This window comes from Procambarus clarkii, chromosome 68, assembly GCF_040958095.1.
Source record: "Procambarus clarkii isolate CNS0578487 chromosome 68, FALCON_Pclarkii_2.0, whole genome shotgun sequence".
Lineage (NCBI taxonomy): Eukaryota > Metazoa > Arthropoda > Malacostraca > Decapoda > Cambaridae > Procambarus > Procambarus clarkii.
In genome coordinates, this window is record NC_091217.1 from 7,255,971 (window position 1) to 7,270,756 (window position 14,786).

Genomic DNA, 14,786 nt, shown 5'->3' on the forward strand with positions numbered 1-14,786 from the left:
GCAAGAATATATCAACAGGTAGTCGTGGCTTAATAACAGATCATAACAGGTGTTTACAGGTGATATAGGCAACAACAGTTAAGTGACAGGTATAATACAGATATTAACAGTATTCCTTAAGAGATTACACAAATAATAATAAAGCAAGTCAATAACTGCTTCAGGTTGTCCGCCGGAATATGAAAATATGTTAATGTCGATTGTCATTTTTTTTTTTTTACCTGATTCACGCTGCAGATGTAAGTGGCATTGTGACGTGGATCGATAACAGTAGTCGGGCGCGCCATTAGAGGCATCATGACACCGTTTCAACGCGGTAAAACCATTTTCTCTCTCTCCCCTGTGTCATACTGGCGGCCAACCGTTTGCCATATACTGGCGCAGGTCTTTGCCACCGTTTGCCATATACTGGCGCAGGTCTTTGCCACCGTTTGCCATATACTGGCGCAGGTCTTTGCCACCGTTTGCCATATACTGGCGCAGGTCTTTGCCACCGTTTGCCATATACTGGCGCAGGTCTTTGCCACCGTTTGCCATATACTGGCGCAGGTCTTTGCCACCGTTTGCCATATACTGGCGCAGGTCTTTGCCACCTTTTGCCATATACTGGCGCAGGTCTTTGCCACCGTTTGCCATATACTGGCGCAGGTCTTTGCCACCTCGTGCTTGGTCGTCGACGGGCAGACGACGAGTCACAAGTGACGTGGCTGATGAGAACCAAACCACACATCAGAAAATGGGAGAAACGATGACGACGTTTCGGTTCGTTCTTCGACCGATTCACATCATCAAGTCGTGTGATGTGATGTGGTTATCCGGCTCACTTATGCTGGTAATTCACTCAAGAGGCTGATTCGAATATACTGTATTTCAGGCTCGTATACCAGACTTTGTCGAAAGCTTTCGATACATCTCTGAGGACGTATTTTTTGTCGTCAGTGAATTGGTTGTATTTCCACAGATGAGGACTACAGACGTGAGGACCGACTCCTCTGTGGTGTCTGGTGTTAAACTTTTGGTCCGCTTCACCAGTTTTTGGTTGAATATTTTCTCGAGGGAATTTTCAGGGGGGGAAAGCGCCAAGCCAAAACTACTATATAGCACTTGGAAGGGGTCAGGATAACGATTTGGAATGGTGCCCAGCCACTTGGAAGGTCGGGGATTGAATGCCGACCTGCACGAAACGAGACTGTCGCTCTACCGTCGAGCGCAAGTGGTTGGACAAAAAATTTATCGAATTTTTTGGCCTAGTATCTCGAGTACGGAAATCAGTCTGTAATTTCCTTTTTAAGTTGAGGAGTTTTTCCCGGATTAGGAATTAATTTAATAAGTGGCATTTTGAAGTAGGTGGGGAATAGTCCGAATATAAAAGCTGCATTTAATGTTACTTAATATTGATGAATTGCCGACACAGGAAGGTTCGGTAATACCAGTTTGTTCGTTTTAATTATGCCAGGTGCCTCCCTGGAAACACAAACCGAAACTGTCTCTATTTTCCGCCTGTTACAACTTGTAATAAAGTTGTTGCATCTTGGCTTAACGTGTTTATGACGTATTAGAACGTTGTTACAACTTGTTATATTGGTTGTTATAACTGGTTAGGTGGTGTTGAAACTTGTTCGAACGTTGTACCAACGTCGTAGTTTCGGTGTGTGTTTGGCGGGCTGGGGCTAGATTCACGACGATGTTACGCAAACACTTACGAACCTGAACATCTTTTCTCAATCTTTGGCGGCTTTGTTTACGATTATTAAACAGTTAATGAGCTCCGAAGCACCAGGAGGCTGTTTATAACAATAACAACAGTTGATTAGCAAGTTTTCATGCTTGTAAACTGTTTAATAAATGTAACCAAAGCCGTCAAATATTGAGAAAAGATGTACACGTTCGTAAGTACTTGCGTAACTGCTTCGTGAATCTGGCCCCCCCCTGGTTCTTAAAGGTTCTATATAATAGTTGTTTTGACCTCTTTGATGATTATGTGGTTCGTCAGGTGGCACTCTTGGCGAATGGTAGCGTCTAATGATTGCACTGAGAGTAAGATTATAGCTTTGTGTTCTATTACATTTGTAATATTTTTCTCTCTCTCTCTCTCTCTCTCTCTCTCTCTCTCTCTCTCTCTCTCTCTCTCTCTCTCTCTCTCTCTCTCTTGGGACAAAAGTTGAGAGGTTTCCTCAGGGTTTATTTTTTAATATGTTTTCCCAATACTTCTTGAATTCTTGTTCTTCTGTCTTCCTAAAGTTTATTTCCTGAGGTGACTTTGATGTGAGGCGTTTCCTCGGTTGATGTACCCATCAGTTTATATATATATATATATATATATATATATATATATATATATATATATATATATATATATATATATATATATATATATATTTGTCCAGAACTTTTCTGGGTTTCTATGAGCTGAAGTGTCTCTCCTCTTCCCCTTCTGTACCCATATCATCCGACCATCAACCTCCCTCCCCCCCCCTACACCGCCCCCCTCCATCATGCAGCCCTTCCCAACACCCCCCCCCCCCCCATCCTCCCTCACCCAAGAATCCTGTTATGCCTAACCTTCCATAAAACACATAGACAACTATGAAATTAACGAGTAAAAACAATTTGCCACTTACCCCCCCCCCCATACACTCCCCCCTCCCCCCCTCTTTGACCCCCCCCCCACCACTCCCCATATTCTGGCATCCCAACATGTCATCTCTCCGCTTATGACACGACCTGACAGGGATAAAATGTTTATATATACATATACACATTTCAAAACATTTTAAATGTTTTGGAGACTACTGTGACAGGTGTCGTGAACTGTGCAGGTATCACTTAGTTGTGCTTGCGGGGGTTGAGCTCTGGCTCTTTGGTCCCGCCTCTCAACCGTCAATCAACTGATGTACAGATTCCTGCTCCTATTGGGCTCTATCATATCTACACTTGAAACTGTGTATGGAGTCAGCCTCCACCACATCACTGCCTAATGCATTCCATTTGTCAACCACTTTGACACTAAAAAAGTTCTTTCTAATATCTCTGTGGCTCATTTGGGCACTCAGTTTCCACCTGTGTCCTCTTGTGCGTGTGCCCCTTGTGTTAAATAGCCTATCTTTATCTACCCTATCAATTCCCTTCAGAATCTTGAATGTGGTGATCATGTTTCCCCTAACTCTTCTGTCTTCCAGCGAAGTGAAGTTTAATTCCCGTAGTCTCTCCTCGTAGCTCATACCTCTCAGCTCGGGTACTAGTCTGGTGGCAAACCTTTAAACCTTTTCCAGTTTAGTCTTATCCTTGACTAGATACGGACTCCATGCTGGGGCTGCATACTCCAGGATTGGCCTGACATATGTGGTATACAAAGTTCTGAATGATTCTTTACACAAGTTTCTGAATGCCGTTCGTATGTTGGCCAGCCTGGCATATGCCGCTGATGTTATCCTCTTGATATGGAATGCAGGAGACGGAGATATGTGTGTGTGTGTGTGTGTGTGTGTGTGTGTGTGTGTGTGTGTGTGTGTGTGTGTGTGTGTGTGTGTGTGTGTGTGTGTGTGTGTGTGTTTGTGTGTGTGTGTGTGTGTGTGTGTGTGTGTTGTTGCTCAGGTAATGACCCCTCTGTTGCTCAGGTAATGACCCCTCTGTTGCTCAGGTAATGACCCCTCTGTTGCTCAGGTAATGACCCCTCTGTTGCTCAGGTAATGACCCCCTCTGTTGCACAGCTAATGACTACCTCCCCTCACTCCTACATGAAAGGAATGTAAAAATGTGTCAGCCGTAAAGTCTCCCCTCGTCTCCCCTCTCTGGCCATCGCTTCAGTTTATTATGGATCCCATATAGGTCCTGTGAGCGTTGGTTGGCAGGTTCTGTGGCCTTGGTGCCACCACATCCCCCCTCCTCCACCTCCGCCAGCACCTCCACTTGGTTTTCTCTACACTTTTCGTTCTTAAACTGTTGCTGTTGTTGCTGCTCTTTTGGATGCTAGGTCTGCTGGGGATGCTGGTGCTGGGGATGCTGGGGCTGGGGATGCTAGGGCTGGGGATGCTGGTACACAGGACTTCATTGTAGTTGTGTCTTCACTCCCACACGCCACACAGGACCCCCATAACAGCTGTTCTCACTCCCACACGCCACGATGAATCCTCCGGCGCGATATGTCCAACTTTTGGTCGCTGAAGACACCCAGAGGAAAACATTGAAGCAACACCAGTTCTTGTGCCCTGTGGCCAGGAGGCCGTCTCTCTCTCTCTCTCTTTATGTCTCTCTCTCTCTCTCTCTCTCTCTCTCTCTCTCTCTCTCTCTCTCTCTCTCTCTCTCTCTCTTCCCCTTCTCCTCTGCCGGTGCAGCTCTCGCTAGTGTTCACGACTGCTTCATCTGCACTCACATGTCTGCCTCCCCTGGCAGCTTATTGACGAATTATATTACAAACAGTAGTGGTCCAAGGACCTTGCGGGACCCCGCTTGTCCCTCCCTCCCTTGGCTCTAATACTCTTGTTTCCTCTACCTGCGTGCACGCCATCTTCATACTCTTAATCATTCTACTTCCACATATGCTTATGTACACTTACACCCACTGACTACACCACATACACAATCAACACCAACCTATTCCCTCTACCGTTAATATCCACAAGATCAGCACTAACTCTCCAGAAGTAGAGCATCATCTGCCTCGTCCCCCAGACCTCGTCTCTTCCACTGGCATCTCTTCTCTCCTTTTCTCTCTGCTATGTCTTCTTTCCTCGTATGTTATTCTCCATCATTATGTTTTTCTTTATTTTTTCTCTATGTCCACTTCTCTCTGTGGCTCTTCTCTCGTTCTCAACTTCTGTTTCATCTATTCCTCTTCTTTCTACATTATTTCCCTTAATCCCATCCCATCCCCTTCCCGTCTCCTCTTCCTCTCCCCAAGTCCCCATTTCTCTTCCCCACTTCACCCCCCCTCCCTGCCCCCAGAAACTTGCAGTCCACGGACCAATTAAACACATTCCTGGTGTGTGTGGCAGTAATAGCGGCAGCTGCCAATAGGTGGCGCTGACCCGAGGGGGCGGGGGGGGGGGGGGGGGGTGCTGTGGCATCACGGACATGATTCCTACATGGTGGTGGTGGTGTCTGGTGGTGGTGTCTGGTGGTGATGGTGGTGGTGTCTGGTGATGGTGTCTGGTGGTGGTGGTGGTGGTGGTGGTGGTGTCTGGTGGTGGTGGTGGTGGTGGTGGTGGTGTCTGGTGGTGGTGGTGGTGGTGGTGGTGGAGCTGCCTGGTAGTGGTGGTAGTGTTACCTGGTGTTATCACGTAATGACATTACCTGCGCCACATGGCATTATTTCCTGCCACCCCCCAACATCACTAATCATCACATAACATCAATTCTCATCACCTCTCATCCCCTACTCACTTAACACTTCTCCCCCCCTCTCCTCTACTCATTCACCCCCCCACCCCCACCATATTACCATCACCTGGTGGTTGTTGGGGCTGCAGGGATGGGGAGGTGGGGGGGGGCGGTTATTCAAAAGGTGTTTAATAATACAGTCCATTTGGAAGTGTTGGCAGTGTGGCGTCCGGATGATATGTAATTAAACCGGATGGTGAGGCTCCCAGGCCAATAGTGCTATCACTCCCGGATCCCGGTCCGCATACATTGTGCATCCGGATAAACCGTCGCGTCCGGATAAACCGTCGCATCCTGATAAACCGTCGCATCCTGATAAACCGTCGCATCCGGATAAACCGTCGCATCCGGGTAAACCGTCGCATCCGGATAAACCGTCGCATCCTGATAAACCGTCGCATCCGGATAAACCGTCGCATCCGGATAAACCGTCGCATCCTGATAAACCGTCGCATCCGGATAAACCGTCACATCCGGGTAAACCGTCGCATCCGGATAAACCGTCGCATCCGGGTAAACCGTCGCATCCGGATAAACCGTCGCATCCGGATAAACCATCGCATCCGGATAAACCGTCGCATCCGGATAAACCGTCGCATCCTGATAAACCGTCGCATCCGGATAAACCGTCACATCCGGGTAAACCGTCGCATCCGGATAAACCGTCACATCCGGGTAAACCGTCGCATCCGGATAAACCGTCGCATCCGGATAAACCGTCGCATCCGGATAAACCGTCGCATCCGGATAAACCGTCGCATCCGGATAAACCGTCGCATCCGGATAAACCGTCGCATCCGGATAAACCGTCACATCCGGATAAACCGTCGCATCCGGATAAATCGTCGCATCCGGATAAACCGTCGCATCCGGATAAACCGTCACATCCGGATAAACCGTCGCATCCGGATAAACCGTCACATCCGGATAAACCGTCGCATCCGGATAAACCGTCACATCCGGATAAACCGTCGCATCCGGATAAACCGTCACATCCGGATAAACCGTCGCATCCGGATAAACCGTCGCATCCGGATAAACCGTCACATCCGGATAAACCGTCACATCCGGATAAACCGTCACATCCGGATAAACCGTCGCCTGCCAAACATCTGTTGAGTAATCTGCTTTCAAAAACAAAAACAAAAAAGGCTTTTAAAAACCGTCTTCGTAGCTAAACATTCACGTTCATTTGGGTGACACAACAGTCTAAATTATCTATGGTCGTGGATACAGCCTGGGGTGGCGGGGGGCCGAGTTGTGTACCCGCGAGGAGGGTCTGTGTCAGACCCTGGTGCGTGTCTGACCACTGAAGAAGGGTCTGTGACAGACCCTGGTGCGTGTCTGACCACTGAAGAAGGGTCTGTGACAGACCCTGGTACGTGTCTGACCACTGAAGAAGGGTCTGTGACAGACCCTGGTACGTGTCTGACCACTGAAGAAGGGTCTGTGACAGACCCTGGTGCGTGTCTGACCACAGAAGAAGGGTCTGAAAGCCATCAGGTTGTTGGACAGTCTGGCTGTCACCGCTGGCGGGACAGACAGACATCGGTTTGTCTGTGGAATTAGCTCCCGTGGTATGGTCCCGGGGTCCTTCTCCTTTCAGGGTGCGTGAAGCCGTCTTCCCTTCACCCTGTCATGGTCTTCCTCATGTTCCACTCCTCACAACCTTGTGCTTGCCTGGGTTAAAGTCTAGTAGCCATTTGTCAGACTACATCTGAAATATTTTAGTTCAAGTTTGTAAATCTGTGTAATATATACTTATTTGTATATACATATTCCTGCAGGACGGCGTTCAATTCCCAACCGTCCAAGTGGTGGGGCACCATTCCTTCCTCCCCCGCCCCATCACTTATCCTTATCCTGACCCCTATCCAGTGTTATATAGTCGTAATGGCTTGGTGCTTTCCCCTGATAGTTCCCTTGCCTTCAGAAACTTGAAATAAGGAGGCTTTATAGATCACTATATACCGCCTATGTGAGACCAGTCTTAGAGTATGCCGCACCATCTTGGAGCCCCCCATCTTAAAAAACACATAAGGAAGCTCGAACATGTTAGAAAGTAAGGGTAGTGAGTAAATGGAATGACCTAAAGGAGCAGGTTATAAAAGCTAACTCCATTCATAGCTTTAAAAGCAGATATGATGGGGAAATAGGCCAGGAGTCATTGCATTACTCAACTAACCGCTAGAAAAGCGAGGTTCAAGAGCTAAAGCTCGATCCTGCAGGCAGAAATAGGTGAGTACACACACACACTCATTTTCTCACTCTCACACACTCTCCCTCTCGTCATCGTAGCCTCCAGGATGTCATTATCTTGCAGCCAGTGAGAGGCGGACTCCAGTATGGGAAGTGATTACCCTGTCCGCCTTCCTGCCGGTGGGGGGGGGGGGTGAGGTAGCAAGGGGGTAGGGGGGAAGCAGCAGAGGGGGGGGGCAGAAGTCAGAATAGGAGGGGGGGGGGGGGAATGAGGTAGCCGTTGGGGAGGGGGGGGGGACATGCATGGATAGGTTAATTTGTCTCCCGAATTGGAAGTCAAATCACAGGGGCTAGGACAGTGATGTCCCAGACGACCATATGTGACTTATCCCAAGAGGATAGTGAGATTACCAGACTATCCACAATTCTCTGGGCACAAATCGCGAGGATGAGGTGCAGGAGGGAAGTTGTGTGGGGGAAAGTGGAATGTAGCGAGAGTTATGACAGCAGACGGGCTGTCCGCCTTGCTGACACCTTGCGTAACTGAACATCTCAGATCCCTTACGGTTTATCTGGGAGTCAAACCTTCGAAGGAAGATAACTTTTCTTTCAAAGGAAGGTGAGAATGTTTTCAACGTGGGAGACGTGTAGGTTAGGTTAGCAACATGGGAGATGGACACACACACACACATACAGGTGGTCCCAGGTAAGGTATGTTAACTTGGGTTAGTATGGCAATTTGAATGCATTCTCTCTCTCTCTGTTTTGGTCTTTTGTTTAGAGCCTAAGTGTTCAATGTCATTGCAGTTCCTTTTGCTTAGTTAATTAAGGATAACAAACCCGTTCTGTAGGCAAGCGGCAGATAGGTTAATGATGCCATGTGATGAAATAATTACATATGATATTCATTTACCTATCATATGTGTGCGTCGTGTACCTGTCCAGAGGTGAGAAAGGCTATAACTACCTACATGTGCTACCTGTACCAGGTAGACCCGGGCTACTCGAGTAGTGTACATGGTGAATCTAATATTTTAAAAATATTTGATAGTTGTCACTAAATTCAAGATTTCTTCACAAAATGATAGAATGAGGACGAATACCTTTGTTGACGGTTAATATTTGGTCAGGTCCACTCTGCCAGGTCTATACTGGTAGGGTGATAGTACTAACTTATTATTACAATGAAAAGAGATGCATCCTACATCATCTCTCTCTCTCCCCCATTCCTGGTCTGGGCGTCCCCTCACCCTCTGGACGTCCCCCTCACTCTCTGGGCGTCCCCTCACCCCCTGGACGTCCCCCTCACCCTCTGGACGTCCCCCTGACCCTCTGGGCGTCCCCTCACCCTCTGGGCGTCCCCTCACACTCTGGGCGTCCCCCCTCACCCTCTGTACGTCCCCCCTCACCCTCTGGGCGTCCCCTCACCCTCTGGGCGTCCCCTCACCCTCTGAGCTAATAAGCATCCCTGGCGCCGCTCACCTCCGGATCGTTCATCATTTCCCCTCATTTCATTTCCCTCTTCCCGCCCGTTGCAGCCTGCCCACCCCCTCTCTCTTTCTGTTCCCCTGCTCAAAATTTCCCCTCTTCCTACCCTTCACCCCCATCCTGCCCCCCCCCCCCCAGCATGTCTGCTTCCCACTCTTTCTTCCCTTCCCAACCTTCCCTCTTTCCCTAACCTACCTACCTACCTACCTGTCTGCATCTCGCTTTCCCTCCCACCGATTTGCCTTCTTTCCTCTCTCCCTTGTCTCCCTCGTTCGTCTTCCCTACCTGCTCCCTGCCTCAATCTTCCCAGCCTCTCATTGGTTCCATTAAGCTTTAACGTCTTGTTGGATTCCTCGTCTAATTTGACCTATTATATCTTCTTCTTCTCTCTCTCTCTCTCTCTCTCTCTCTCTCTCTCTCTCTCTCTCTCTCTCTCTCTCTCTCTCTCTCTCTCTCTCTCTCTCTCTCTCTCTCTCTCTCTCTCTCCTTCCCTTCGTCCTGGTCTGTCTCGTTCTCCCTCTCGTTATGCGGTAAATTATTCACATTACTCATTATTTTCCAATTCATATTTCCCTCGCAGTAATGCGTTATCATATTGTTCATTATAGACTGTTTTATGCACGCTTGTGTGCGCACGCACACACGAACACACATCCACACACACAGCGACAACATGTGTAGGGCCCCTGGTGGCTGAGTGGACAGCACGCTGGATACGTAATCATGTGGTCCGGGGTTCGATTCCCGGCGCCGGCGGAAACAGATAGGCAGAGTTTTTTTCACCCTGTTACCTAGCAGTAAATAGGGACCTGAGAGTTAGACAGCTGTTACGGGCTGCTTCCTGGGTGTGTATGGAGAGGTGGGGGGGGGGGGAATTAGTTAGTAGTTAGTAACAGTTAATTGATTGACAGTTGAGAGCGGGCCGAAAGAGCAGAACTCAATCCCCGCAAGCACAACTAGATGAATACACACACACATTAAAGTATATATATATATACAGATATATATAATGTAGAAGGTAGAAAATCTGTATATATGGAATATATATTAAAAGTTTTAAAATATATGAAGAATAAAGATGTCTATATCATCGCCCATCTGGCAAGTGATCAATAAGTGGAATGCACGGAGGGAAGTTGTGGAAGCCACCTCCAGCCACAACTTTATGGCCGGACTCGACAAAGAATTCAAACGTCAGAGTAATTAAACTATAACGCAACACGTACAAGAAGGCGGGGGATGGAGAGCTAGAGCTCACGTCCCCATAGTCACTGATAGGTAATTATCTTTGATGAGGCTTGAGACGTCGTAGCCTCAGAAAAGGAAATAAAGAGCAGGGGAAAATCTCGTCAGTTCCCCCCTGAATGCGTCTCCATACAACGTTTTCTTCTGCCACCCCATTTTCTTTTTAATTTCTTTATTTATAAATATAAGAGTTGGATTACATATTAATGAGGAATTTTGTTCAAGTGAAAAATCTCAAATTTCCTTCAACTTTTCAGTGGAACTTGTGACCTGTTTCGCAGCAAACATTTCCTCGCCGAATGTCAGCGCTGAGACGCTGGAACAGAAAACTGGTCGCTCTTGGGTCCTTGATTTCCATAATGAATTTATCCCCCAATTCTTTCAAAATCTTGAGTGATATTTTACCCCCCCCCCCCCTAAGCCTACAGGAACAAAGTTGTGGCACTAATCAAGACCTCGAGATATGTTGTGTTCCTGGGCCTACTTCAAGTAGCAGCAGCACTTTTGACTCGGCTACTTTGGAGATAAGCGTTGGCTGAAGTTGAGGCCCATGTGTAGTCCCACACCCCCCGGGATATCCCAAATCCCATCCCAAATCCTTATCCTGACCCCTTCCCAGTGCTATAGTCGTAATGGCTTGGCGCTTTCCCTTGATAGTTCAATTCCCTGTGACCTACAGCAAACAAGACTGGGTAGACCGTATTGGCGATTGGCGTATGGACGAATTGACTTGCCTTTGAGAGCAATCGTGTAGGGTAAGCGATACTAATATGTTCACAAATGCGGTGTTTTAAATTTTATGTCAAAGTATAGTGTAGTACAGCTTGAAGTCTTGCACACACAAACACAACCATATCTGATATCAAAGTGCCATGGATCAGGTGTCAATAGTATGGTGATGAGTGAAGACAAATTTAATTTAATCTGCATATAACTAATTTTTCCCAATAAAATGGAACTTAAATATAATGCATTTTTTTTAGGGACTAGAAATTCCAACTCCACGTACAAATTAGTCATTTAAAGTAATTCTAAAAATATGCTCGAAAGTTTTGCTTGGGGAAAATTTTTCAGGAAAAGTTAAGACATAAATATTCACCAAATCAAATAACTTAATAGAAGACACGTTATCACCTCTATTATATCTTTAACAATGTTAGTCTTTTAAACTTGGAACAAAAACTTTTTTGACTAATGAATCTTACGATTTTTTTTTAAATCCAAAATTTCTAAAGTAAATTAAAAGTGCATGTTTAGAGCTTAACAAAGTCACGTAAACTTTGACTTTTGACCTTTTCTTATTAACAATAAGAAAAGAAACGTTCATATATCTATGATTATAAATAGGCTTAAAGTCTGAGGGACAAATTTAAGGGTCAAAAATTTGTATTTTTGAAAATACAAAACTTTTCAAAAATACAAAAAGTAATCAACATAAGAAGGTCCAAGAGAAGAACCAATCACTAAATTTGGGAAGAGAAAGATTATCATCAAATGAGAACACAATCTGTACACACATACACAATCCCTACAATCACACACATACAACAAACTCAAACAAGCGCATAATCTATTATGGAAAACAAAATATATTCCATAACTAAAAACTTTTCAAATGTTGAAAACCAAAAAAAATATAAAAATAAACCTCAATGCATCGGGGTAGAAAAGGCCTCGAGAGATTGGGAGCATGAGAGAGTTCCTCTCTACCTGCCTTTAGGTCGACACCCTCGACCTGCCAGCGATGAAAGTGAGGCTTCAAGTGCCCCGGCGGTGGTGTCTGCGGTCGCCAGAGGAGGCACATAAAGAGATGATGTGGCGGCGAGTGATAGTGAGATCTGCTGGATCATCGCTATGGTGAAGGTGGAGGGGGGGGGGGGAGGGGGGGGGAGAGAGGATTGTGTGATTTAGTTCCCCCAACGGGAAGGAGAACGGTCCCCAACGGGAGGGAGAACGGTCCCCAACGGGAGGGAGAACGGTCCTCAACGGGAGGGAGAACGGTCCCCAACGGGAGGGAGAACGGTCCCCAACGGGAGGGAGAACGGTCCCCAACGGGAGGGAGAACGGTCCTCAACGGGAGGGAGAACGGTCCCCAACGGGAGGGAGAACGGTCCTCAACGGGAGGGAGAACGGTCCCCAACGAGAAGGAGAACGGTCCCCAACAGGAAGGAGAACGGTCCCCAACAGGAGGGAGAACGGTCCCCAACGGGAGGGAGAACGGTCCCCAACGGGAATCAGAGGGAATAAAGATTTGAAATAATAAAAGGAAATAAATATTTTACCGTTATTCGTGAGTTTGTTCCCCCTCCCCCCCCCCCCCACAAGGTGATTATAGATGTCTACAGGTGAGCAGGTGCATGCAAGTTATGTAGAAATAGTCAGGTGAATGCAATGAATATAAGATCATTGAATGGGGGAATGAAGAGTACTATTTATAAGGTAGACGGAAGCAGTGAGGAGACAGCGGGGGCCCCTGCGGCACGCCTGCCCAACCGTCTTTGATATACACCTACAGTAGTAGTAGTTTAATGCATTTATTATACACCCCATATCCATCATGTAGGCGGTAGTGATAAGGGAAACAGAGGCACATAATGGACTCAAGGCCTGAACCCCAATATTCACTTTGCTAAGCAAGTTACAGTCTTAATCAGCTGGTTACAAAATTCGAGAACAAATGTTCAAGAAATATATAAATATTTCATTCTAAATTATCTACTACCAGATATTTTTCTTGCAAAATATCCTCAGTTTGCTAACTGTGGATAACTGTAACCTATCCACCGCTGCTCACTGGATAGGGGACGGGGGGCGGTGTGGAGGCTAAACACATCAAGTGTGACACTAGCCCTCCACATACGTCAGTTACTTGGCTTGGGGACTGTGCTTGTGGTCGGTCTCCACCTCCATTGTTGATGTAAAAATATACATTAAATTTTGTTAGCATCAGGACCCGAAAAACTTGTGATTTTTGGTCGAGTTAGACAATTAATTCAGAGGAAATGTATAAAATCTTGCTCAAGTCTGTGCTAATTCCCAAAAAGTTATCTGAGTAGCGCTCGAAGATCTGAGCAATTTGTTGGATTAGTTTTTTTTATTGACGTACGCTTGCACGCACGCACCTTCCCCCACGCCCAACACACACACACACACATATATATATATATATATATATATATATATATATATATATATATATATATATATATATATATAGCCGCCACATATGCAGCCTCTGATGCGTCTGATCCCTCCTTATGGAAGGGGATTGTGGTAGAAGGGAGAGAGGAAGACCGTGAGGGGGGGGGGAGGGATGAGGAGAGAGGAAGGGAGAATAAGAGCGACAAGGAGGAGGAGGAGGAGGAGAGAGGAAGGGAGCATGAGAGGGATAAGGAAAGGAGAGATATATTCAGATTTGAGGCCCAAGTGGGTGCTTTATTGTGGACGAGACGTGTTGGGTTATCTCGTCCTCCACGGCGTGTGGGGAGGTGGGGGGGGGGAGGATTGTTGGGGTGGTGGGCGGGGTGGGGGGAGGTTGTTGGGGTGGTGGGCGGGGTGGGGGGAGGATTGTTGAGGTGGTGGGCGGGGTGGGGGGAGGTTGTTGGGGTGGTGGGCGGGGTGGGGGGAGGTTTAGTGGGCAACTTACGAGATATAAACCTCTGAGCTCTACCATGGCGGCTTAGTTTGTATTTACTAAGCAGTTTGCGAGCTCCGAGCACCTCGAGGTGGTCCTCAGCCCAAGGATATTATTGTCACATACGACCTCGTAGCGCTTCCGAGCTCGTAAACTCCGTAGTAAATACAAAGCCGCCATGATTAACGGTGAGGGGGAATACATGTCGTACGAGGACAAGCGCTTGGTGAGGCCCACTGAGAGGGTGGGGCCTCCCAGCCCACTGAGAGGGTGGGGCCTGCCAGCCCACTGAGAGGGTGGGGGCCTGGCAGCCCACTGAGAGGGTGGGCACCGACCTCCCCTTCTCCCCCACTCTACACAGGGCGGGACCACTTTTAAATGCATTTTCTATAGCGTCACACAGTGTGTCAATTACAGGGCGAGGCTCTTGACCACCGCCTCCCTCCACCACCTCTCTCTATCTCCACATTTTCCGTGCTTGTTGTGGCCTCGCAGGGAGAGAGGAGAGGAGAGGGGAGAGGAGAGGGGAGAGAGGAGAGGGGAGAGAGGAGAGGGGAGAGAGGAGAGGGGAGAGAGGAGAGGGGAGAGGAGACACTCCTTTCTTTCCTCTTCCACCACCTCGCCCTCTTGCCTGTCCTCCTCCACTGCCTCTCCCGTCCACAGGGTCTTTTATCAATATATTCATCTTTTCTTGAACTACATTTTGAACTTTGGCCTTTCACCCTGACCTGGGGACCTTCTCCCTGACCTGGGGGCCTTCTCCCTGACCTGGGGACCTTCTCCCTGACCTGGGGACCTTCTCCCTGACCTGGGGACCTTCACCCTGACCTGGGGGCCTTCA

The 14,786-nt window shown here is 47.6% G+C and overlaps 1 protein-coding gene across 1 annotated transcript; it reads left to right on the forward strand.

Annotated features, from left to right (window-relative positions):
• The first annotated feature begins 748 nt into the window (after positions 1-748).
• LOC138355623 (uncharacterized) lies at positions 749-6,498 on the forward strand. The gene is made up of 2 exons (XM_069310941.1): positions 749-762; positions 5,589-6,498. The coding sequence occupies exons 1-2, from the start codon at positions 749-751 to the stop codon at positions 6,496-6,498; spliced, it is 924 nt and encodes a 307-aa protein (XP_069167042.1).
• The last annotated feature ends 8,288 nt before the right edge of the window (positions 6,499-14,786 follow it).